Source organism: Bombina bombina, chromosome 4 (assembly GCF_027579735.1).
Source record: "Bombina bombina isolate aBomBom1 chromosome 4, aBomBom1.pri, whole genome shotgun sequence".
In the NCBI taxonomy this organism is placed as follows: domain Eukaryota; kingdom Metazoa; phylum Chordata; class Amphibia; order Anura; family Bombinatoridae; genus Bombina; species Bombina bombina.
This window is the reverse complement of record NC_069502.1, coordinates 68,413,546-68,438,552: the sequence shown is the minus strand read 5'-3', so window position 1 is coordinate 68,438,552 and position 25,007 is coordinate 68,413,546. Positions and strand designations below refer to the sequence as shown.

The 25,007-nt window shown below is 38.9% G+C and overlaps 1 protein-coding gene across 1 annotated transcript in view; it reads right to left on the bottom strand.

Moving 5' to 3' along the window:
- The window catches only part of PBK (PDZ binding kinase), a 39,221-nt gene extending 15,943 nt beyond the window's left edge, over positions 1-23,278 (bottom strand). The window contains exons 1-5 of the mRNA XM_053708907.1: positions 23,044-23,278; positions 20,594-20,690; positions 20,242-20,384; positions 8,099-8,268; positions 2,562-2,691 (exon numbers count right to left, since the gene is read on the bottom strand). Coding sequence (XP_053564882.1) covers positions 2,562-2,691; positions 8,099-8,268; positions 20,242-20,384; positions 20,594-20,690; positions 23,044-23,104 — 601 coding nt within the window. The 5' untranslated portion in view covers positions 23,105-23,278. The remainder of the gene's footprint in view (positions 1-2,561; positions 2,692-8,098; positions 8,269-20,241; positions 20,385-20,593; positions 20,691-23,043) is intronic.
- Positions 23,279-25,007: the final 1,729 nt, after the last annotated feature.

Below are 25,007 nucleotides of genomic sequence, written 5' to 3'. Positions count from 1 at the left end.
GAGAAGGGGACACAAGCAGATGGCACAAAGGACCACACTGAGCATGCATGATGACCACACCCTATCCAGAGGAGATGGGAGGCTAAGCTGACCAGATAGACAAGTCAGGATAATGTCAAGAGAGGGTCCAGGGGTAACCCAAGAGGGTCTTTTTACACTGAACCCCAGTGAAGGATCCCACAAGTATGAAACAAACCTATATGAAACAGTTTTATTAATTTGATTTATGCTCTTTACATTTATATTCAAAGTTTTATTATTGAATCAGGTGAGTTAATCAGCTCTGGTTTGCCCTTTATAGTCAAATTAGTCCTAAAGCCTGTTCACACGGGCCATTTTTTGCAGTACAGTGGTTCCACCCCTTGCTCTCTCCCTATCGCCGCCCACTCTCCCCCCTCTCTCTATCGCCGCCCACTCTCCCCCCTCTATCGCCGCCCACTCTGCATCCGCCCGGCCACGCCCACCCTGCATCCGCCCGGCCACGCCCACTCCACCACACAACACCAGGTCAGTTGGAAGGCCAGGTTTGTTTGTCCTCACGCGCAGTCTCTACTGCGCATGACAGCTTCGGACAAACACACTTGGCCTTTTATTATATAGGATATTTTGTTAGGTAATTTCTGTTAACCTGGTCTTATCTGTCGACAATTACACTGGGTCAATCAGGAATCTGGTAATTTAATTTTCTTATGGTTTGCCAGGTTTATTAGTTTTCCCGATTCTTGCCAGCTATGCTGAGAATTTAAATAACAAAAGTGTGTTTCTCTATTAAACATGCAAGCTACTGCAAGGAAAATAAATTTACTGATGGTTTTCATTAGTTTTAACCTGATAATCATTAAATCAGTGTAATGATGTATGCTTATTGATTTGCTTTATTCAAATATTGCTTATTATTTCCAATAATTATTTTAATAAACTAAGTTTGCTTATCGATCTGGTCTCAGTTTAATTAGACAAATCAGAACTAAAAAGGATTCAGGTTTTATATCTATCATCCTTTGCAAATGATATAATTCAGAGTGTTATTAAATTGCACACATTGACCCTGCAAAGTTGGTAACCGATAGAGATAGATACATTATCAGAATGATATAGAGGTTACATAATATTTATTGTGTCTTTACACATATACACTTTGCAGGTACACTACTGAAATAATAATAATAATAATAATAATAATATTCACAACAGTAAAGGGACATGAAACCCAAAACCTTTCAGAATTCAGATACAGCCTACAATTTTAACCAACTTCCCAATTTACTTTTATCAATTTTTCTTCATTTTTCTGGTATCCTTTATTGAAAGAGCATCAATGGATTATTGAAAGAGCATCAATGGACTACTGGGAGCTAGCTGAGCACATTGGTAAGCCAATGGAGAGGTATTTGTGTGCAGCCACCAATTAGCAGCTAGTTCCCAGCTCCTGACCATACCTGGGTATGTTTTTCAACAAAGGATACAAAAAGAAGAAAATTAAATAGAAGTAAATTGGAAAGTTGTTTAAAATTGTATGTTCTAGCTTAATCATTCGAAAAGGTTTGTGTTTCATGTCCCTTTAACAACTACCTCATCTACAACAAACTTTGCTCCAATTTTGGCATGCAGATAGGAGTTCATTATCTAGTAGTAGTAGTGGTGGTGGTTACAGAGATAAAAAAAAACATTTTAAAATGTAAGTTTATACATGTTTGGTGGCAGCAGAGTACTGTGGTAAATTCACATTCACACTACACTCCCATCGTACATATTACAAATTCAATAAGAAAAGAAAAAAAATTTGCACCAACATCAAGCGTTCTCAATCAAATATTAAAAAGCATGCAAATTCCAAACAACCATAGGCCATTCCAGTAATATATACCAAATTAAATTTAAAATTTTTGAACTTCCATGCTTTTTAAGTTTGATTGGGAACAAACTCTTGCATGGACATCAGTTTTAATGCCATATTACGTTCTGAATTCTCTCTTTGTGGGGGTGCAGGTCACTAGTCTTAAAATTACAGCATGCAATGTCTTTACAATAATGGCCCTTTAGTTAAAATAAAAAACAAACACTACATTTTTTTTGTAATGTGCATAATTAAACCTTTTAAAAGGTTAATTACATTTTGAGTTTAAATGTCCCTTTGGGAAGCTAAAGTCAAAACTTTCAGGATTCAGAGCACACAATTAAAACCAAAAGAAATAATGGCAAAAATAACGTGCGCAATCCGTTTATATGCACGCTTTCTGAGCATAAGAAGAGTTCACAGAAAATGCTTATATGTATTTTGTGATTGACCGATGGCTGACATGTTACAGGGGGCATAAAAAAAAAGTCTACTTTTCATTTGAAATTTAGAGCAAGATATTTTGCATTGTTTTCTTTTTGTTATGCATTTGTTGTCTCCGCAACTACTGTATTTAATCGTCTTTTAAGGTGTTCTATCTATTTTAGGGGTAATTAGCAGTAGTTTAATTTAGGGGCGATTACCATTATACTACAGCAGAGGCATTATTAGATGAAGCATAACGTTACTAATGCTTCTGTCTTCGGGACACAAACAAACTTACTGATCATGTTTTCATCCAAAGGCAAAGACACACCGACGTCACAGATTTTGATGGATTCAAAGTCACCTTTAATAACAACATTGGATGACTTAATATCACCATGTAGCAGCTTCTTTTCATTGTGCAAGTACTACAAAGAAAACAAAAACAATTTGGTTCTTGAATTTGAATTCCACAAATCTTATGAAATGATACTTTTATTATCAAATATAGTTTTATTTTGATTATCTTGGGATAAAATAAAATTATCTATAATGCATTACAATACACAAGTACACAATGTTCTCCGTTCAACAGCAAAAGAACATTACAGAAAATGTCAAGTTCTCACTCAAATGAAGAACAAAAAAGTAAAAATGTTTCACGATTTTGAATTTAACAAAAGTACATGTATGTGGTACTTGTATAGCGCGGCTAATCACCAGTAAGGGTCTCAAGGCGCTGCTCATTTTAAATCGACCTAGGAAGAATGAATGTACCTACCCAGGGATCGAACCTGCAACCCTTGGGTTGCTACAGAGCTTAGCCACAGTGCATTAGCATGCTGAGCTATCTGTCCGGTTCTTAAGGCCTGATTGGTACAATCAGGCCTTAAGAACCGATTGCTCACTGGCTGTTAAGTAGAACTAACCCAAATGAGGGGGTCCCTTTACCCTCTAACCCATTCAAAAGGGGACATAAGGCATTTAGTAGAGCACCCCTCCTTCAAGGAAAAAAAGCTGCAGGTTATTGCAGTTTTATGGCTATCACCTGCATCTTACAGGAGTATGTAACCCCACAGTTTAAAGGGCAGACTCTCCTCTTTCAAATAATGGTCTCTTGTACCCGATCAACTGTTTATTTTTCTTTCCTCATCAATTACTAGTGGGAATATCACTCCTGGCCAGGAGGAGGAGGCAAAGAGCACCACAGCAGAACTATTAACCCTTTGAATGCTAAGGTTTTTTTAAAGGGTTTTTTATTTTATATTTTTTTTTTATTTCAGATCCCCAAGACTTACACTGTTGGAAAGGTTAGGTGATTACCTTTCCAACGGTGGGTCTTGGGGGTCTCTAGCTGCTTAGATGCCTGAGATACAGGCTTCTAAGCAGCATGCCCCCTGCTCCTATATTTAACATTGTTAATGTTAAATAAAGTTGCGCGGTGACGTCACCACGCAAAACGGGAAGCCCCGGCGATGCCTTTCATTTTGCAGCACCGATCGCCGGGGTAGGAGCCCCCAGATCTCCCTCAAGTTGGGAGAGTGCTAGTGACGGCTCTGAGCAGTCATTAGCACCAGAGTGGGAAACTCTGTGACGGCTCAGACGTCATTAGCACTCAAGGGGTTAAAGGGACACTAAACCAAAAAAATTGTATTTTGTGATTCAGAAAGAGCATGCAATTTTAAGCAACTTTCTAATTTACTCCTATTATCAAATTTTCTTCATTCTTTTGGTATCTTTATTTGAAATGCAAGAATAGGTTTAGATGCCGGCCCATTTTTGGTGAATAACCTGGGTTATTCTTGCCGATTGGTGGATAAATTCATCCAATAAAAAAGTGCTGTCCAGAGATCTGAACCATAAAAGAAGCTTAGATGCCTTCTTTTTCAAATAAAGATAGCAAGTGAACGAAGAAAAATTAATAGGAGTAAATTAGAAAGTTGCTTAAAATTGCATGCTCTGTCTGAATCACGAAAGAAAAATTTTTGGTTCAGTGTCCCTTTAAGTATCACTCCCCTTCCCACAATCCCCAGTCATTCTCTCTGCCTCTGTCAATGGAGGAGGTGAAGTTTGGTGTCTGACGTGCTTGCAGGGAAAAGTACCCGAAAAAGGAATTAATTTCTTCAATCTCTTCAGTAGAGTAGTGGTGGCTTTAAAGCAGTTAGGAAAACGCAGCCCACTTCACAAGTTCCTAACATATTGCTGCCCTAGTAAAAAAAAAAAAAAAAGCCAGAGTAGGTTTACTCTGTTCTTTCTTTTTCCACAGGTCTCTGTAAGGAGTGGCATCCTTTCACACCATGTGAGCTGTCCTCCTACCGGACGGCTAGACTGCAGGTAAGTGCTTTTGTCTTGCAGGTTGGAGACTTGCACTAAGTAGAATTTATTGCAGTTTTGCTGGGACATAAATCCTTGGAAATGATTTTAATCGGCTGTGGCAGGCACTTTATGCACTTATTTGGATATTTTCCTTGTATAAATCATCTCCAAAGGCTGTAGTTTATTTTAACCTTTTCAGTCCCTCAGTAAATGTAATTTTTCCTGACGTTAAGCTAGTTACCACTGTAGTACAGCAGCACATTTTCAGTTTGGGTCACTGAGAACTGCAGTAAGTTAACGTTGCAATGAGTCAACTTTTCTTCAGTCTTGTGCCTGGGAAGCAAAGCAGGACCTGCTCACAGCTCGCGACTGACAATGTGGCTTTTACAACATTCATGGCTTTAACGTTTAACTTGTGTTACTCGGCTGTGGAGAATGAAATGTGGTGCGCTTTTCATTCTTTGCCGATCTGGGTCTCCGCCTCCTTAAGCAGAGCGGCGCGATTTTCTGTTTGCTTGGGGCCGACCACGTGACCCCGCCTCCTCCTCTTGCAGCAAGAACGGAGCAACGTCATTTGCAGCAGCCTCAGAGTATGGACTAGCGCATACTGTTCAGAGCTTATGTTCAGGGGACCGTTTATAATGACCATTTAAAAGAGCTGTGACTTTTGTTAATAGAAAATATGGTGTAATACATGTGATATGCCCTGCCTACCGTTTCCATCCATATTCGTAAATATGCATGTTTTCAGGATCTTTGAAGGCATAATGTGATCTTTTTTTATTCCTTAAGGTGACAGTGCATTTTTATTGTGGTCACTGGATATGTGTATTGGGCCTCATTTATCATGGTCTGGAACAGGGGCTTTTCCTACGAATAAAGATTGAGTAATCTACCTCATGTTTAGATAGACTTTTCTAAACAAAAAAGGTACATTTTTGTTTAGCCTCATGTCTCAGGATGATGCTGCCAGGCAATACCGGAGCTTTCTCCTTAACTGTCCCAAGCCTCAATGGTGTCACATGCAGTGCCCTGCGGTTCCTCTCAATCTCCTGGAGGAGTTTACTTGCTCGCAGAATTAGCTGCACAGGTATCTTTAGCGGTATCTGAGGCATTATCTGCTTCTCCGCCCCCCCCCCCCCCAATGTTATAGGGAAGATGCAAGAGAAAAATTAGAAATTCAGATAGTAAGATTTCCGTTCCACCTGCTGCTACACAGGTTGCCGTTCCTCATAGGTCTGATGAGGAGGATACGTTGGTAGCCTCTGAGGGTGAAATCTCAGATTCGGACAGCATAATTCCTTCTTCTGATGCTGAAGTAGTAACCTTCAGATTTAAGCTTGAACACCTTCGTGTATTGTTAATGGAGGTTTTGGCTTCTTTGGACGACACTGATACTCCTGTAGTCAACCCTAAAAGATAGTCATTTTAATAATTACTATGATGTGCTTTCCATTGAGGAAGTGTTTCCTGTTCCAGACTATGAGCACAGGAATGGGAGAAAGCAGGGATTCCTTTTTCCTGTCTCCAAGAAGATGTTTCCTGTTGCTGACTTCATTAAAGATTCATAGAACAGGGTGCCTAAGGTAGAAGGGGACATTTCTACTCTGGCTAAGAGATCTATTATTCCTTTAGGAGGATAGCTTATCTTTTAAGGATCTAATGGGAAAAAAAGCTGATTGCTTATTTGAAGTATGTATTGCCATTGTGTAAAGTGCGGCATCTTATTGGTGTAACGCTGTGTCTGATTCTATTTTTATAGAGATTCCTTTGAAGGAGATCCAAGACAGAATTAAGGCGATCAAGCTGGATTCTACAACGAGGATTCTCACCACCAAGGAAACAAGTTTGGCACATATTTTTATTCTTTCATTGAATTGTCTGTATTTTTGCTTTTTTTGATTTTCAATTGTTTTTCACCTATGGCTTAAATCCATTTTTCTTTTCACTTATCACTTTTTAGCAAGTTATTGCTTTTTTAAATCTACACAGCATTGGTTTCATTTGACATGTATCTTTTTCACTTATTGTATTATTTGGATTTCATTCAGCACACACACATATATATATATATATATCTCAATTACCATTTATCTACTAGGACAGTTCACAGAAGGACGTAAAGTTATTTAGAAAGTATTAAGAATCTATACCAATAAGACGTGGCTATTAGAATTTTGAATAATCCCAGTGCATGATTGGTCTTATCTGAAATGTATTGTCATGTTAAAACCGTTTTTATACTGTTTTTATTATTGCGTTTTTTATAGCATCATGGATCCGTGATTTTAGTTTATGTATTAAATTCAATTTGTACATCAATCCTGCTACGCATTATTAATTAGAACCTCACATGGTTATAATATACACCGATCAGATCATCCAAGACACCTTAGCCTTTCATTTAGACGCTCTGTACACACACACCATCTCATTAGCTTCCTTACAAGGGTAGGATCTCTTATTTTTGGGCTTTTAAAAAATTAAGCTTCTGTGGAACAGATTTGCTACGCTGTATCTTGTTCCTCTCTTGCATAATTTTTCAAAATTATACAAATTTGATACTTTTGCCTTAGCTGAGCCCTCTTTTGGGAGGAAGGTTCTTCAAGCAGTGTTGCCTTCTGTTTAGGTCTGCCTGTCTTGTTCTCCCCCCTAGTCATCTGTGTCCTCTAGCTTGGGTATTTATTCCCACTAGTAATTGATGTCATGGACTCTGCATATCTTAAGAAAACAAAATTTATGCTTACCTGATAAATTTATTTCCGGATATGGAGAATCCACGACCCCACCCTTAATTTAAAAGACAGTTTTTTGTTTTTGTTACTAAACCCCAGGCACCTCTACACCTTTGTGTTATTCTTTTTTTCCCCATTTCCCTTCAGTTGAATGAATGGGAATTATGGGAAGTGGAGTGATACTTAACAGTTCTGCTGGCCAGGAGTGATATTCCCAATAATTGATGAAGTTGTGGACTCTCATTATCCAGAAAGAAAAATGTATCAGGTAAGCATAATTTATTTTTTATTTTTATAAGCTCTGGAGAAGCAAGGAACCGAGGCCTGTCACCAGCAACAAGTGTTCCTCTCTTTATTCCTTCACTAAAGAATATTTAGCTGCTTATATAAGCTGAAATTGGAGGACACCATTCTATGAATTGAGGCAGTTAAATTATCACAGCTGAGTAATCAGTTTAATTTACATGCACAAGTATATCCATGCAAATTATAGGTTCTGCGAAAGGGAAGTGTTGGCTTTGATAACTTCCATATAATGGAATATTGACTTACACACACTGTCTGACCTGTACATATTTTAGGAGGTTTAAGTAGTTAGTATGAACTCAAAGTTTATAAAAAAAAAACAAAACAAAAAAAAAAAAACACCAAACAAACAAACATAGGTATTCAACAGAACTTGAATCAAGCTCACTGTTAGCAGCTGTCATATATACTACGAGCTGTTTAAAATTATTTCTGGTCTACATTTCTGTAGCTTCTCTATTTTAGTTTAATACAGTACCTTTAAGCCTCTTGCCATATGTAGAGCAACCTTTAAGATTGTGGAAGCTGGAAATGGACATTCTCCTCTCTCATTCTTCTCCTCTATAATGTCATTGAGTGACTTGTCACCACCAAATTCCATTGCCAAGCACATATTACCATCCTTTGATTTGGTAAAAGCACGATAACCTTAATGAAACACACATTAACTTGTCAATCTTACAAATACAATTACCAAAAAACTATGTCTTACTTAGATTTTATTCTATAAAAAAGGCCAATATATAGTTGTGCTCTGGCCTCTCTAGGGAGTGTGGGACAAAGCACAATTTTAAAACAAAAACAAGTTTGTTTAATGTAATGTATTTTTAACCCTTTAACTGTTGAGCCATTTCCACCCCTGTTCTTTTTTTTCCAGGACACCCAGCAGATTAAAACTATACTATTATTTTATGAATATATTATAATGTGTAAAAGAAACCTACATCAAAGAGTGCAGGGAAAAATGCAATTTTTTTTAAAAATTAAGATTGAACAAACAAGGTTATAAACAAACGTGTGTGTGTGTGTGTGTGTGTGTGTGTGTGTGTGTGTGTGTGTGTGTGTGTTTTTTTTTTACAGGTGTTGAAAATAATCAGCATCTCAATGCAGCCGTTAAAGGGACACTGAACCCAATTTTTTTCTTTCGTGATTCAGATAGAGCATGAAATTTTAAGCAACTTTCTAATTTACTCCTATCAAATTTTCTTCATTCTCTTGGTATCTTTATTTGAAATGCAAGAATGTAAGTTTAGATGCCAGCCCATTTTTGGTGAACAACCTGGGTTGTCCTTGCTGATTGGTGGATATATTCATCCACCTATAAAAAAGTGCTGTCCAGAGTTATGAAACCAAAAAAAAAAAAATCTTAGATGCCTTCTTTTTCAAATAAAGATAGCAAGAAAAGGAGAAATTTTTTTTTAATAGGAGTCAATTAGAAAGTTGCTTAAAATTGCATTCTCTATTTGAATCACGAAAGAAAAAAAATCTGGTTTCAGTGTCCCTTTAACAATGCTGCATCGATTCAGGGGTCAGTGACATTGTGCGACGTCACATAATCCCCGCCTCTCACAGAATGTTGTGAGGACTTAAAGTTATGGCAAATCCGCTAGTGCTTTAAGGGCTCTGATTAAGCAATACACACTGTGCAAGTGCAGTTGTCAGACGAGCCGACAGCAGCCTCATGTAAACAGTGAATATTTTCTTGCATTATCGATTCACTGTTTACTGCTGCGGTATCTGCTGCATCTTTGCTCTGTCATACCCCTAGAACACACACACGAGCATTTGAGGGTTGCTATTAGAAAGTCAAAAGTCACACAATTTATAATACTATATCTAATAGCAGTGTGTGTATATATATATATATATATATATATATATATATATGTATATATGTATATATGTATATATGTATATATGTATATATGTATATATGTATATATGTATATATGTATATATGTGTATATGTGTATATGTGTATATGTGTATATATATATACATACATATATACATATATATATATATATATATACATATATATATATATACACATATACACATATATATATATATATATATATATATATATATATATATATATATATATATATATATATATATAAAACATAGGTAGCAGTTTTAAAAAAATCATTGCAAGTCAGCTATTCTGCAGATATTTACAGTCAAGCCATCTGGAAAATCAAGTGAACTGTTCTAAATAAATAGGGTTGTTGTCTGCTGGGACACCAAGAGATACACAGGTTGTTAATATTTGAATAATTGGTTTGTTTGTATAAATATATGTTATGTTACACTTGAGTGTTATGCTGATGACGGGGACAAGCTCCTCGAAAACGTTCCATTAAAAAGAGACTTTTGTTGATCTCACTTTGAAAAAAGACCTGAGAGTGCTGTCATTTGTATTGGAAGTATTTAAAGCATCATAGCACCCAGGCAGACGACCTTTGGAGGGTATATCCTGTGTGGTATGGACGGTACTATAATTTTGTATACACAGTGATACCCCCATCTTTCAACTGGTGACAACCCAGAAAAAAAACTGTCTTTATTTTTTTGCATGCTATCATTGATTGAATATTACCTCTTAATATATTGGACATTTAACACAACAAAAGTGAATTGTAGAGCCATTTGAGCCAGGAAGTTCGTCTACATTGCATAAAAAATATAACTAAAATGGAACCTGTCTTTTCCCAAATAACAGCACTACCACCACCAGGAAACACAACAGCGCAACCGGAAGAAACCCCAGGAGAACATGCCCTGGTGGCACAAATAGGTACGGTGACCTATACACAGGACGATGCAGCGAGGATACTATTCGCCCCAATCAACAGAAGTACTGGTGAGACCCCTATAAATTTATACCACAACTTACTAAAACTCAAAAAACGTGAAATAGATCTCATGTTACACGGTAGCTACCTATCTGAATACTACAGACTTAGCCATATACCCAGGGGATTCAGGGTTAAAAACATCCCCACGATAGGACGCGATAATCCAGAGTTCAGAAGAAAGTGGTGCCATATCTTAAATAAGTGCTCCCTAGATCTAGTACTCCTAGTAATTGAAGAGGTTACCAATATACTAGGAAAGGTTAAGATAGAAATATCAACATTTGAGGAGGCACATAACACCACACTCACACTAGACCAACAGGAAAACTGGCTACTTAAGTTAAACCAACAAATTGAAAAATATAAAAAACAGACTTAACAGTGTTCAAAAATAGAAAACTTGACTCTCTCAATGCAGATTATACTCACGGTAGGGTATATAAATGGTTAACTAACTCTACAGAAGGCAGAAATAGGAGAACCTATAGACCCAGACGAGTACAATTCGCAACAATAGACACGAGTGGGGCTGAATCGTCCGAAACAGATACCAATACCTCACATACGACCTCTATGTCACCAGGTGCATACACACCACAAACACCACGAGGGGACACATATGTACATAGGGGACACTCCACCCCAGAACGCCATTTTTTAGGGGTAACTACCAGGTCACGGGGAGGAGGAGGAGACAGAGGCCACACATCAGGAGGGCGGGGAGGAAGATACAGGCCAGCACGCCGCAACAGAATGAGGACATAGTAGTCAATCTCAGTGAGCACATACTAACTACGGCAGAAAGACAAGTCCTCAACAAAGGCCTAACATTCATACCAAGCCATAGCACTCCAGAACTAGAACTTAAAATAGATATGTACAAACATAATAGAGTGTTAAAAATTAAGGAATTCTTCCAAGACACCCCCACACAAGAGACAGGAATGTCTTTATTAGATAAATGCAAAAAGGCAAGTACATTTGAACCGCACAGCAATAGTGCGTCAACTAAGACTTACATAAGGCTTACCACGCAGGACTTTGAATCAGAAAGAGTTAACAAAAAATGGACACATAACTTAACACAAGAAGAAAGGCAAGCCATCAAAACTTTGCAGGATGATCACTCATTGGTCATTCGGCCCGCAGATAAAGGCGGGGCAATTGTCCTTTTGAATTATTCAGACTATAGAGAGGACATCCTGCAACAGTTAGGTGATGTTGAAACATATACCACACTAACAAGAGATCCCACGGGTAAATTTAAGCAGGAACTTGACCAAGTTTTAATACTTGGAGTCCAGCAGGGATATCTTAATGAAAACTTATATGAATTTTGTACTACTAAATACCCAAAAGTCCCAATTTTGTACACCACGCCCAAAATCCATAAAACCATGGAAAGACCACCAGGGCGACCAATTGTGTCGGCGGTACAATCCATGACACAACCAGTAGCACAGCTACTTGACATACTACTGCAACCCACAGTGAAAAAAACCATGTCTTATATCGCTGATACAAATGACCTCATACGTAGATTGAGGGATGTTGCTGTGGAGACTGGGGACATCCTGGTAACCCTGGATGTCAACAGTCTCTACACCATCATCCCTCATGACAAAGGACTCGCAGCAGTCAGGAACCATCTCATAGAAGATAGAGAGTATGAGGGACCCCCAATTGAGTACTTTATGACACTCATGCAATTTTGTCTCACACAATTATTTCCGCTTTGAGACTCAATACTATCTGCAGACATCAGGCACGGCGATGGGGTCAAATATGGCCCCATCGTATGCCAACATATATATGTCTGAGTTTGAAAAGACATATCTGTGGAACAAAGACATAACGTCTATAATATTCTATGTTAGATATATAGATGATGTCTTTTTAATTTGGGAGGGGAGGACAACATACACTATTAGAATGGTTCCAATACATTAACAACACAAACACACTGGTGCGATTTAAAATAACACACAGTGTAACAGAAGTACATTTCTTGGACCTAAATGTGTACATACAAAACGGCACATTAGGCACTACACTGTATTATAAGCCCACCGATAGGAACTCCTTACTATGTGCCACCAGTTGTCACCCACCAGCGTTACTCAAAGGAATTATTAAATCACAACTGATGCGAGTAATACGCAACAACACAGATAAAGCCACAGGGGTCTCCCAACTCCAGTATATGAGGGACAAATTCATACAACGGGGATATAAAAAGAATATGATAGATGCAATCGTACAGGAAGTACTACCGTACACACAGACAACCCTTATGAACAAAGAAAAAAACAAAGAAACATCTAACAGGCTCATAATGGCAACTACATTTTCACCAAATACCAGTGAGGCTGGTAAGATCCTAAGGAAACACTGGCCCGTGATACAGTCGGACCCAAAACTAAGATTTGCTCATAACCTCACACCAATGATTGCATATAGGAGGGGCACAAATCTAAGAGACCTGCTGGTCAAAACAGACCCCAAAAAATGCTATCTAAAGAAAGAAAAGGTTAACATCAAAGGTTCATATAAATCCTGGGCTGTACCACATGTAATGGCCTAATAGCCACTAAGACCTTCCACCATCCGCACACTAACAAAGTGTATCACATCAAACACTCTCTGTCGTGCAATACAACACATGTAATCTACCTACTCTACTGCCCATGTGCCAGATTCTATATTGGCAAGACCAGTGGGACGCTACGCGAAAGAATGGCCAACCATAGGCGGGCGATAAGGGTGGCACTTGATACAGGTAATTCAGATCAACCTGTAGCCAGACATTGCACCCAAAAACAGCATCAAGTTTCCAGCATCAGATACATCTTAATTGATCACATCCCCCAGCTGGACAGAGGAGGGGATCGCAATAAAGCCCTTCTCAGAAGAGAGGCAGAATGGATGTATAGACTGGGGACAATATATCCAGGGGGGCTCAATTCAGCACCTGATTTTAAGGCACTGGTATAGGTAGGAGACACAAACATAGGTACGATGGCCGGATACTGTGCACCAGATCAAGGATAGACTGAGACACAGACCTCAAGGGGGGTAGTGCCCTAGTCATAAACCTATGATTTGAGCAGGGGGAGACATGAAAGTGCCTCCCACTACTCCTGGAGTAAGACATAGTGAAGGCAGGTTACCAGTAAACAACTACTCCCATAACCTAGATACACAGTAGCCTATTACAACAAAAAGAAAACCATAGAACATGGACATCATCTAAAGACACAGCAAGATGGAAATAGACTGCTCATCTAAAGAGGAATGGCAACATATATATACAGATCCGGCGCATAGAAGCTTAGGAGACAAGTGAACCACAGTGGGAACATTCTAAGATCCCCCATATAATGAGACAATCTTAGAAAAACAAACAAAAAATATAACCATAGAGAAGACAATAAAAAACATATACTAAGAGGATAAGTTACATCTAAAATGTACAAAATATCTAGATAGCAAAATTAAAATTGGGAAACTATGTCAGAAACGTATGTGTAAATAATTTAAGCTGTATATAGGCACAATTTGACTACTAGCCTCTGAGCAGACACAATCTAAGACAAAAGGGTCTAAGATAAAAGGGGCTGAGTAACGTGATACTTATATCAAGGAGAAAGATAAATAAACATGCTAGGGCTGCAACAACTAATCGGTAAGTTTGATCATAAAAATAGCTGTCAACAAATCTCATTATCAATTAGGTGGTCAGCGATTAGTTGGTCAGTTGCACAGTACCAGCTGCTTTAATCTGATGATCTACTGCAACTAAGATTGTGCAAAAAAAATTGAATTTATTTATTTTTTTAATCGTTTTTCTATCCGATTAATCGGACAATAATCATCCGATTAATCGGATAGAAAAAAAAAATAAATAAAAATGTTTGCACAATACCATGTGCAGGAGTTCATCGGATTGAAGCAGCTGGTGCTGTGCAATTAACCAACTAATCGCTGACCACCTAATTGATAATGAGAATCTTTGACAACTATTTTTATGATCAATCTTGCTGATTAGTTGTTGCAGCCCTAAAACATGCATAATGTATATAAGTAGACAATGTAAATAACATGCAGTGGGGTAACAAGTATACAACAAAGTATAAGTACAATAAAGAAATAAATGGGATGCCTTATTAGTATTGCCATATAGATAGTGCAAGACATAGAAAATGCACAGCCAGCACTACTGGGTAACCATGGCAACTGAGATAAACAAAAAGGGCACATAACGTTAACACAAGTAGATCGCAAATACACACATAAATGTAAATACCCACATATCGAGACAAATACACCACATAGAATACACAAGGAGAGTGGACAGTAGAGATCTAAAGCCGGCACATATTAATCTAACACATTAATGAAAGATTGGTTAGATCACTTTGTAGTGGCGAAAAGCAAGTGAATCACAAGATCACAAGAATGATATGGGGACATACTGTCTATGCAAGTTTAATAGACATATAGTAAACATATTTTGGAGCATGAGTAGAAAATAATCATAAGTTGCACGGATAAGATATGCTCTAAACGAAAGAAACCGGAAGTCACATGACACTAGGTACTTCCGGTCACAAATCACTGGAACGCATAGTGCGTTCCAAACACGAGTGGTTGGCGGGTTTTCTGGGACACCAAGAGATACACAGGTTGTTAATATTTGAATAATTGGTTTGTTTGTATAAATATATGTTATGTTACACTTGAGTGTTATGCTGATGACGGGGACAAGCTCCTCGAAAACGTTCCATTAAAAAGAGACTTTTGTTGATCTCACTTTGAAAAAAGACCTGAGAGTGCTGTCATTTGTATTGGAAGTATTTAAAGCATCATAGCACCCAGGCAGACGACCTTTGGAGGGTATATCCTGTGTGGTATGGACGGTAATATATATATATATATATATATATATATATATATATATATATATATATATATATATATATATATATATATATATATATATATATATATATATATATATATATATATTATATATATAAATAAAACATAGGTAGCAGTTTTAAAAAAATCATTGCAAGTCAGCTATTCTGCAGATATTTACAGTCAAGCCATCTGGAAAATCAAGTGAACTGTTCTAAATAAATAGGGTTGTTGTCTGCTGTGTTCAGACTTTACTACATGCAGGAAGTGTCCTTTGTTTAAGGGACACTGAACCCAAAAATGTTCTTTTGTGACTCAGAGCATGAAATTCTAAGCAACTTTCCAATTTACTCCTTTTATCAAATGTTCTTCATTCTCTTGGTATCTTTATTTGAAATGCAAGAATTTAAGTTTAGATGCCGGCCCATTTTTAGTGAACAACCTGGGTTGTTCTTGCTGATTGGTGGATAAATTCATCCACCAATAAAAAAGTGCTGTCCAGAGTTCTGAACCAAACAAAAAGCTTAGATGCCTTCTTTTTCAAATAAAGATAGTAAGAGAATGAAGAAAAATTGGTAATAGGAGTACATTAGAAAGTTGCATGCTCTATCTGAATCACGAAAGAAAAAATTTGGGTACGGTGTCCCTTTTAGGGCAGATTAAAAAACAAAAAAAAAACACAAAGGAGTTCTGACTGCTTGAATTTGTTGATGAAAATCATGGGCAGTAATTGTGATCATCACGGAATCGAATCATTGACAGGATAATTGTAATCAAATTGTGAGACCAGTGAAGATGCACACCACGTGTGTGTTTTATTTCCCCTCTAAACTCTATAGTAAAAAAGGAGAGGTTACCCACATATAAATAAGGGCCTTTCGGCATAGTTATGCAACTTTGATCAGCACATAGGGGCTCAAATGAGCCTCTTAGCAAATACATAGACATATATTCACACCAGGTTATCACTTACCACAGTGATCACATGGCTATTAAAACTTTTAAAAGGGATTACAAAAAAAAAAAAAAAAAAAAAAAAAAGCTTAAAAGTTTAACACATGTAGTTTGAAAGAGCAGGTAATACGCTTTTAAATGGTGGGAATTGGGGATTTCTATGGTTTATGGGAGCTGAGATTAAGAGGTTTGAATACCAACCCCTCCATCCAGCTCCCTTCAGTCCTCCAGGCATTTCCAGGTTTCCTGGGATTGATGTTGTCACTGACATCCCCAAAGTATGCAGAAGCCCTACACCGGGGTATGAGAGAAATAATTTTTACATTTTATATTATCTTAGAGGGACATGAAATCCAAAATTTCTCTTTCATGGTTCAGATAGAGCATTTTAATAAATTTACTTTGTTCTCTTTGTGGAAGGGCATATATAGGTAGGGTCACGAATGTGCATGTTACGGTACCAACAGGATACCAAGGGTTAATACCAGGGAACAACGTCCTGCATAGGGAATCAGCAATTCACAACCCAGCCAGTTTCAGGTTTAAAACAGAATGACATTTATTAAAGGCTATGCCTAGTATTTATGCAGGTCTGAAATAATTTTTACATTTTATATTATCTTAGAGGGACATGAAATCCAAAATTTCTCTTTCATGGTTCAGATAGAGCATTTTAATAAATTTACTTTGTTCTCTTTGTGGAAGGGCATATATAGGTAGGGTCACGAATGTGCATGTTACGGTACCAACAGGATACCAAGGGTTAATACCAGGGAACAACGTCCTGCATAGGGAATCAGCAATTCACAACCCAGCCAGTTTCAGGTTTAAAACAGAATGACATTTATTAAAGGCTATGCCTAGTATTTATGCAGGTCTGAAAGATGGGGGTTGAAAGACTGTTGTACATTACATGGAGGGAACAAGCCCTTTGACATGATACAATAGAATTATTTTACTTAAACACTTCAACCACAAGACACTCTTGGCTCTTCTTATCACTTAGGCGTTTTCTCTCTGAGGGTGATCAAACAATGGAATTCTTATCACTAACTAAATTATGGTTGGAGCCAGCAACCTGTGTTTAGAAAATAGTTTCTTAAAGCTAAACACAGTTAACTCCTTCAGTCCTGACAGAAGGGTCTGTCACATAGCTCCCCCCTTGTGGAACACTCCGGCAGACCCGGCTTGACCCTTTTGCGGGTCAACCTGGGGATGACCGGACTAGGAGGTGGTAGGCATGTCAGTTTGCTGGGACAATCCATCTGCATTCCCGTTATGAGAGAGAATTCCTGTCCATACAAACAAGGGTTCAAATTCCTCAGTGCCCAGACCAGGGCCAAACAGTCCTTCAAAATCCCATCAGCTTCTTTACGAGTTTTCTGTACCTGCTCTTTATAGGTATCCACAATCCCTTCATACTGACATAGGGTGCCCTTGAGTTGCTGCACCTTACTATGAGCCAGCGTCAGCTTCTCCTCAAGTGTCGCTAAGTTTGTCTTTAAGGTTTCATGTCCCACTCTCAAGCTGGTGTTTTCTGCAGTCTGTCGGTGCAGCTTGTCTAGCAGAGATTCACGTTCTAAACGTGCTTTTTCCTCTGCGCTCCTCTTCTCCTTCATCAGCGCATTGTAACGGGACCTCCACATATCAATAGCGGATAGAGATTTACTGAGCTCAGCGTCCTGGGGCTTAGCAGCAGGTGGGTCAGTCTCTGCTGCACGGATCTGGGCACGGGTAGTCACAGGGTTAACATCAGCGGGACCCATAGGAGCGTAGGCAGAAACAAGGGGGGGCCAAGTCATTTCCAAGAAGAACATCAGCAGGTAAGTCCTTCTTGACCCCCACATTCACAGGTCTAGCGCCCACTCCCCAATCCAAATGTACCCTGGCAACAGGTAGGCTGAACACATCGCCCCCTGCTACCCTCACAGCCACAGTGTCTCCAGTGTACTGTTTCTCAGACACCAAGTTCTTTTGAAGCAAGGTCATGGTAGCACCAGTATCCCGTAGACCACTGACCTTCTTCCCATTCACTTTAACCAGTTGCCGGTTATTCCGGTGGGCAGCTTGCACAAGGTCTGCCTCATGTAGGATGCTCCAGCATTCTTGCGCCTCTACGTAGCGGGCCGCAGGCTGAGGATTACGTGGGATTCCGCCGGCGGGTCTTCTCCAGGACTGCGCTTGGTTCGCTGCGTTTAGGGGACACTCTGGTCTTTTGTGCCCTAGTTGCTTACATCTAAAGCACCGAATAGGTTGTGAGTAGCACCGCGAATTGAACAGGGCTCTCTGAGGGTAGTTTGTGGCCGGAGGCCGTGTGGTATAGAGGCGCGTCGGGGTTTGGTAACTGGCAGCTGCTGGGGTGACTGGGGGTCTGTACTCCACTCTAGCAGGGGGCTTAGTGGTAGCAGTGTCCAGTTTGCGGGCATCCGTATACTCATCTGCCAAGCGAGCCGCTTCCTGCAGGGTGGAGGGTTTACGGTCCCGAACCCACTCTCGAACTCCTGCGGGTAACTTGTCGAAGCAATGTTCCAACAGGAATAGCTGCAGCACCTCTTCCCCAGATATGGCTTGGCACCCCGCTATCCAGTGAGCTGCTGTGCGGTGCACCTTACATGCCCACTCAAGGTAGGAATGACCAGCTAATTTAACAGTGTCTCTGAACCGCCTCCGGTATGCCTCCGGTGTAACCGCATACCTGGAGAGCAGAGCCTCTTTTACAGTATTATAATCCCCGACTTCCTCATCTGGAATGGCCCGAAAAGCCTCACTGGCCCGGCCGGATAATTTTCCGGATAATATCATGACCCAGTCCTCTGCGGGTACCTTGTGTAGTGCACATTGCCTCTCAAAATCCGCAAGGTACCCATCAATCTCTCCTTCTGTTTCCAGGAAGTTTTTAAAAGCTGCAAAATTTACTTCTCTTTTCCACTGGGTTTGCTGCAGCGCCGCTTTGGCGAAGTAGGTTGGCCTCCACAGCTGCTATGACCCGGTCGATAATTTCCGCAGATGGGTTGGGGCCATAATGTGCCAGTCTTATTTTAACCGCCCGATCAAAGCTTGCTTCTGCGGGGGTTCTGTCTGCTATGCTGGGCCCATTGGTTCCTTCTGTCCCTGGTACTCTTTCCATCTTAGTCAGTATTGTAATAATCCCCCTCTTCCTGAGGTTACTGGCTTGTGTAGTTGCTCTTCTGGGCGATAAGGTTCATTCCGTCGCTTGCCACCAATTGTTACGGTACCAACAGGATACCAAGGGTTAATACCAGGGAACAACGTCCTGCATAGGGAATCAGCAATTCACAACCCAGCCAGTTTCAGGTTTAAAACAGAATGACATTTATTAAAGGCTATGCCTAGTATTTATGCAGGTCTGACCCCCCCCCCCCCCCCCCCAGATGGGGGTTGAAAGACTGTTGTACATTACATGGAGGGAACAAGCCCTTTGACATGATACAATAGAATTATTTTACTTAAACACTTCAACCACAAGACACTCTTGGCTCTTCTTATCACTTAGGCGTTTTCTCTCTGAGGGTGATCAAACAATGGAATTCTTATCACTAACTAAATTATGGTTGGAGCCAGCAACCTGTGTTTAGAAAATAGTTTCTTAAAGCTAAACACAGTTAACTCCTTCAGTCCTGACAGAAGGGTCTGTCACAGTGCACATCTGGAATATTGTATGGCACATGTACCCTCCTTGACCTACTGACCTGCTTTTCAATATAGGATATCAAAAAACAAAGTAAATGTATTAATAAAAGTAAACTGTAAGGTGTTTTATTTGTATATTTTTTTTATTGTAGGCTCTGAATCAGGAAGATAATCAACATTTTATGCCTCTTTAAAATTAAACAAAACAGCAGCAACTAGGAAATGTTGCACTCACCTACAATATTGGGATGTTGTAAATTTTTCAAAATGTTTGCTTCATCATTCAGCCTTTTCTCATAAATGTTTTTACTAAACTTGTCACAACCCTTATTAATCTTCTTTACAGCCCAAGGGGAATGTGAAGAGCCTTTTGGAGATCTAAGCAATAAGTAAAACAAAATTAACTGATTTGTCTCCACTTCCCGATTATGTTTGTCCGAATACATAAATATATAATAAACTAGTAATTAGATATTTAATTTTCCTTACGAAAAATGTGTATATTTTGCATTGACCTTATCTAAATTAGCAACTACTGTACAATATTGAATTCTGTTGAAAATTTTAAAGCACCAACATTATTTTACCTTTTCATAAGGTACACACTGACCCCTGTGCCATACCCAAATTTCTTCATTAGAGGTGAAGCTGGAATCATGAATGATGGAGACGGAGTACTGACACCTGAGAAAAAAAAATATGTAGGCTTTGTAAATGATGTAGCAATGGTATCTTATGGCTATCACAATGCTGGGGACGGTTGCTACTGTGAAAGGAGACACATACAGATTGTATAGAAAAATAAATCTATGTGTGTAGGTATATGCATTTTAATACATAGGATGGTTATAAAATAATCAGAACAATATGTATAAATAAAGTTATTGAAAAAAAAGTAAATCTATACTACTATGATGTTCATTATTATTTTTTACTATCCTCTGGCCATCTTGTGAAATCCAGTTCTGCTAATCAGGTAGTGTTGATAGGCAGCATACTGGGAAGCAGGACACCGTCAAGTACGGAGCTTCTATAGTAATGTATTAATACATTTTTCTGACTCAAGTACAATCTAGTAAGCTACCAAAGACAAGGTGTATTTTCTCTTGTGTTTGTACAGACTCAATTTTAGTGACTTGCATAAGATTCATGTTAAAAAGTTTTTGAGAGCTTCTAATGCAAACAATACATACCCTAATTTGATAGAGCATTAAAAGGGACATTCCAGCCAAAATTGGAAACACCATAGATGCATTTCTGTTTTGAATAGAAGCATTTGTTGTATACACGTATTAGCAAAAAGGCTTCTAATAAAAGCTATAGCTGTTTCAAAAGTGTATTTAGGTATGCACCGTGCACCAGCATTTTTAACACAACACTTGCTAAGAGAGTGTAAGGTGCTTGTATCATCTGATAATTACTCAATTTGTTAATTGCTGACATAATACAAGCCCCACTTGCACTCTGAGCAGCTGCAGTATTTAAAATTCTGGTGCACTGAGAATATCTAGCTATGCTTCACGTGCAGAGAATAATTTTAACACTAAAACAGTGATAACATTTACTAGAAGTATTTTTGCTACTACATGTATATTGCAAATATGTTTCTATTCAAAGATGTCATTCATCTATGTGCATTTTAATTTTGACTGGAATGTCCCTTTAACTTTAGTGTGCCTTTCTTACCAGTGTTCTCCCAGGACCTTTTTAGCAGCTGCACCACCCAGCTAATTTTACGGACCACTCGGTTTATTAAGGTAAAATAAGCTAATATCAAAAAAGTTCAATTTTTAGTGCACAAATAATTACATTTATGTTAAATTATGCAACTATTTTCTGTTTCGGATAGCAGAAAATGTTACACTGCTCCTATTGGCTACTTCATAATGACACCTGGCTGGCAAAATGTTATGTGGAGAACACTGCTTACTTAACCTCACTGTTTGGGAGCTGCAATGTGGTGCCCTGCCAAGACATAGCTGTGATTTTAAGCCCTTACATAGTAAGCGAGGAACACTATTGAAAGAAAAAAAAAAGGTTAACTTTTTAACATTAGAATGTCCATTTAATAGTGCACAAGGCCAAAAAAAAAAAAAAAGATGGAAGTCTTTTTTTTTTTTAACAAATAACAGCCAATAAATATCTTCTGCAGAATAAATCAATTTTCATATAACTGCATGTAATAGACACTGCTATAAAGATGAATATGCACAGATACTGATCTAAAAATCCAGTATAAAAAACGTACTTAGAATCTCCAAGCTAAGCACTATTGATGAGGTTAGGTTAGGACACCCAGTGAAAGGGGCTTGGAAAACAAGACCACCCCTCCTGCATATGAAAAGACTTAAACAGTCTGTAAACATCTGACATTGTGGGGCTTGGAGTTGGAGTCTGAAAATCAGCACAAATTTAAAAAAAAAAAAAAACTATACATTGTTACAAAAACACTCCAAATGGGCTATACTGGATCATCTACAAAACCTTTATGTAAAGAAAAATCTTGTGTACCATGTCCCTTTCAAAACAGGTCTGGCTTACCTAAATACAGGTGATACAACAAAAACCAAGGCACTCTGTAAGAGCTAGGGGCAGCATTTACATTATTGGAAGTGTCATTTCAGTAAAACTATTGCTTGGCTCATTGTGGCTTTGTGTAAAGCTGTGGCAGTAAAGCTCCCCACCTAACAGTACAATTCTGTCACAGCCAGACAGTAGTGACAAGTGACATAATATAACAGTTCACGTTAGCTCACGTCAGCAAAACAATGCCTGGCGCTTTCTGCACAGAGTATTCTTCATAAATGCCGCGCACGAGTAGCTTAATCTGACACTGTAAAGTCACAACCCACCATACAAACATGTCACTGTCACACATGGCATAACCATAGGTTACTAGTGTGCTGCTGCATTAGCGGTTAACTAATGGGTTAAATAGGTGTAACACACTTTAATAAATCGTCTACGCAGACATTAGTGCCTTCGTGTTCCTGAAGGGTTTCCCCCCACACACGTCACCTCAGAGCTGGGTACTCACATGAAGATGGGCGCTTCATCACTTTGCACGGAGTCTTAAATCCACTAACGGTCTCGTCCATTTTACAGACAAGCGAAACCCCAACTGCAGGAGTAACAGAAAAAGGATAAAGTGGGTCAGAATTTCAAAACACTTTTAGAAGACCGTGACGGAATTCTGTTTCAAGATCTGCGCTTCCCGCGCTCCACTTTAAAATAACTAGCACGCGCGACGAAGTAGAATTACGGTCACAAGCTCCAAGAAATGTAGCGTGAGCGAGCCCGCAGCAAAGCAAACAAATATAAAAGAGCGCGCACGTTACTTACCTTAGTCGTCATATTACTTGGCCCAAACATATCAGAGTACAGTTATAAATAAATTACATATGTTCGTTGTTGTGGTCCGCTAGAGTACGTGTGCACTCGTGAAACATAACTTTCTTTAAAAATATTGTAGTATTTTTTTCTAAATTTTTATTTTAAATCTTTGGCCTGATATTGCAAAATGTGGCCACAATTAAAGGGACTTGAAATCCAGATATTTTTAAGATGCTGAAGTTAGATCCTTATTCAGCCAGCTTCTTATTCGAAGATTGAAATTAGCTAGGGAGCATGTAGGGAGCTTGTAGGGTTAATTTTAGCTTTAGTGTAGTGTAGTAGACAACCCAAAGTATTGATCTAGGCCCATTTTGGTATATTTCATGCCACCATTTCACCGCCAAATGCGATCAAATTAAAAAAAACTTTAAATATTTCACAATTTTAGGTTTCTCACTGAAATTATTTACAAACAGCTTGTGCAATTATGGCACAAATTGTTGTAAATGCTTCTCTGGGATCCCCTTTGTTCAGAAATAGCAGACATATATGGCTTTGGCGTTGCTTTTCGGTAGTTAGAAGGTCGCTAAATGCCGCTGCGCATCACACGTATATTATGTCTAGCAGTGAAGGAGTTAATTAGGTAGCTTGTAGGGAGCTTGCAGGGTTAATTTTAGCTTTAGTGTAGAGATCAGCCTCCCACCTGACACATCAGACCCCCTGATCCCTCCCCCACCCCACAATTGTCCCTGCCATCTTAAGTACTGGCAGAAAGTCTGCCAGTAATAAAATAAAAGTTTTTTGGGGGGTTTTAGTTTTTTTTAAAAAAAAATAAAAAATTCTTCTGCTGTGTAGGACCCCCCTTAGCCCCCAACCTCCCTGATCCCCCCCCCAAAACAGCTCTTTAACCACCCCCCTGCCTTTATTGTGCACCATATTGGGTACTGGCAGCTGTCTGCCAGTACCCAGTTTGAAAAATAATAATGTATTTAATTTTTTTTATTTTATTAAATATTTTTGTAGTGTAGCTGCCCCCCCCTCAACATCCAACCCCCCACCCTCTCCCAGATGCCTTGATTTGAAAATCCCACCCTCCCCAGTCCTCTCTCCCACCCTCCAGATCTACAGCATATTGATGCTGTTTGCATTGATCTCACGTGCACGCGCGTGCACGGCTCTCTCTGCATCGGATGGCTAAAAACAGTTATTGCAGGATGCCTCAATATTGAGGCATCACTGCAATAACATGAAAGCAGCTAGAAGCTATCAGGATCGCTTCCACTGCTTTCAAAGACCAACGACGTATGGGGTACGTCCTTGGTCATTAACTGCATTTTTTTGCAGGACGTACCCCATACGTCGTTGGTCGTTAAGGGGTTAAACAACAATAAGCAAATGTAATATGATATTACTCATGACATTTGGCACCAAATCTGGCACCATAATTTCCATGTATTTCAATGGGAAATTCTGAATAAAGAGCCACGCTTTTACTCTTGGCTCACTAACATTTGACTTATTTTATACTAATTGGGCATCCCTCTATATAAAAAAGTTAAAATTGGGTTGAGCCAAATGATATTGGTCATAAAATATGGAACCAAACCTGGTACCCAAATTCCCATGAATTTTAAAGGGAGATTCTGAATAAGTAAACAAGCTTTTAAT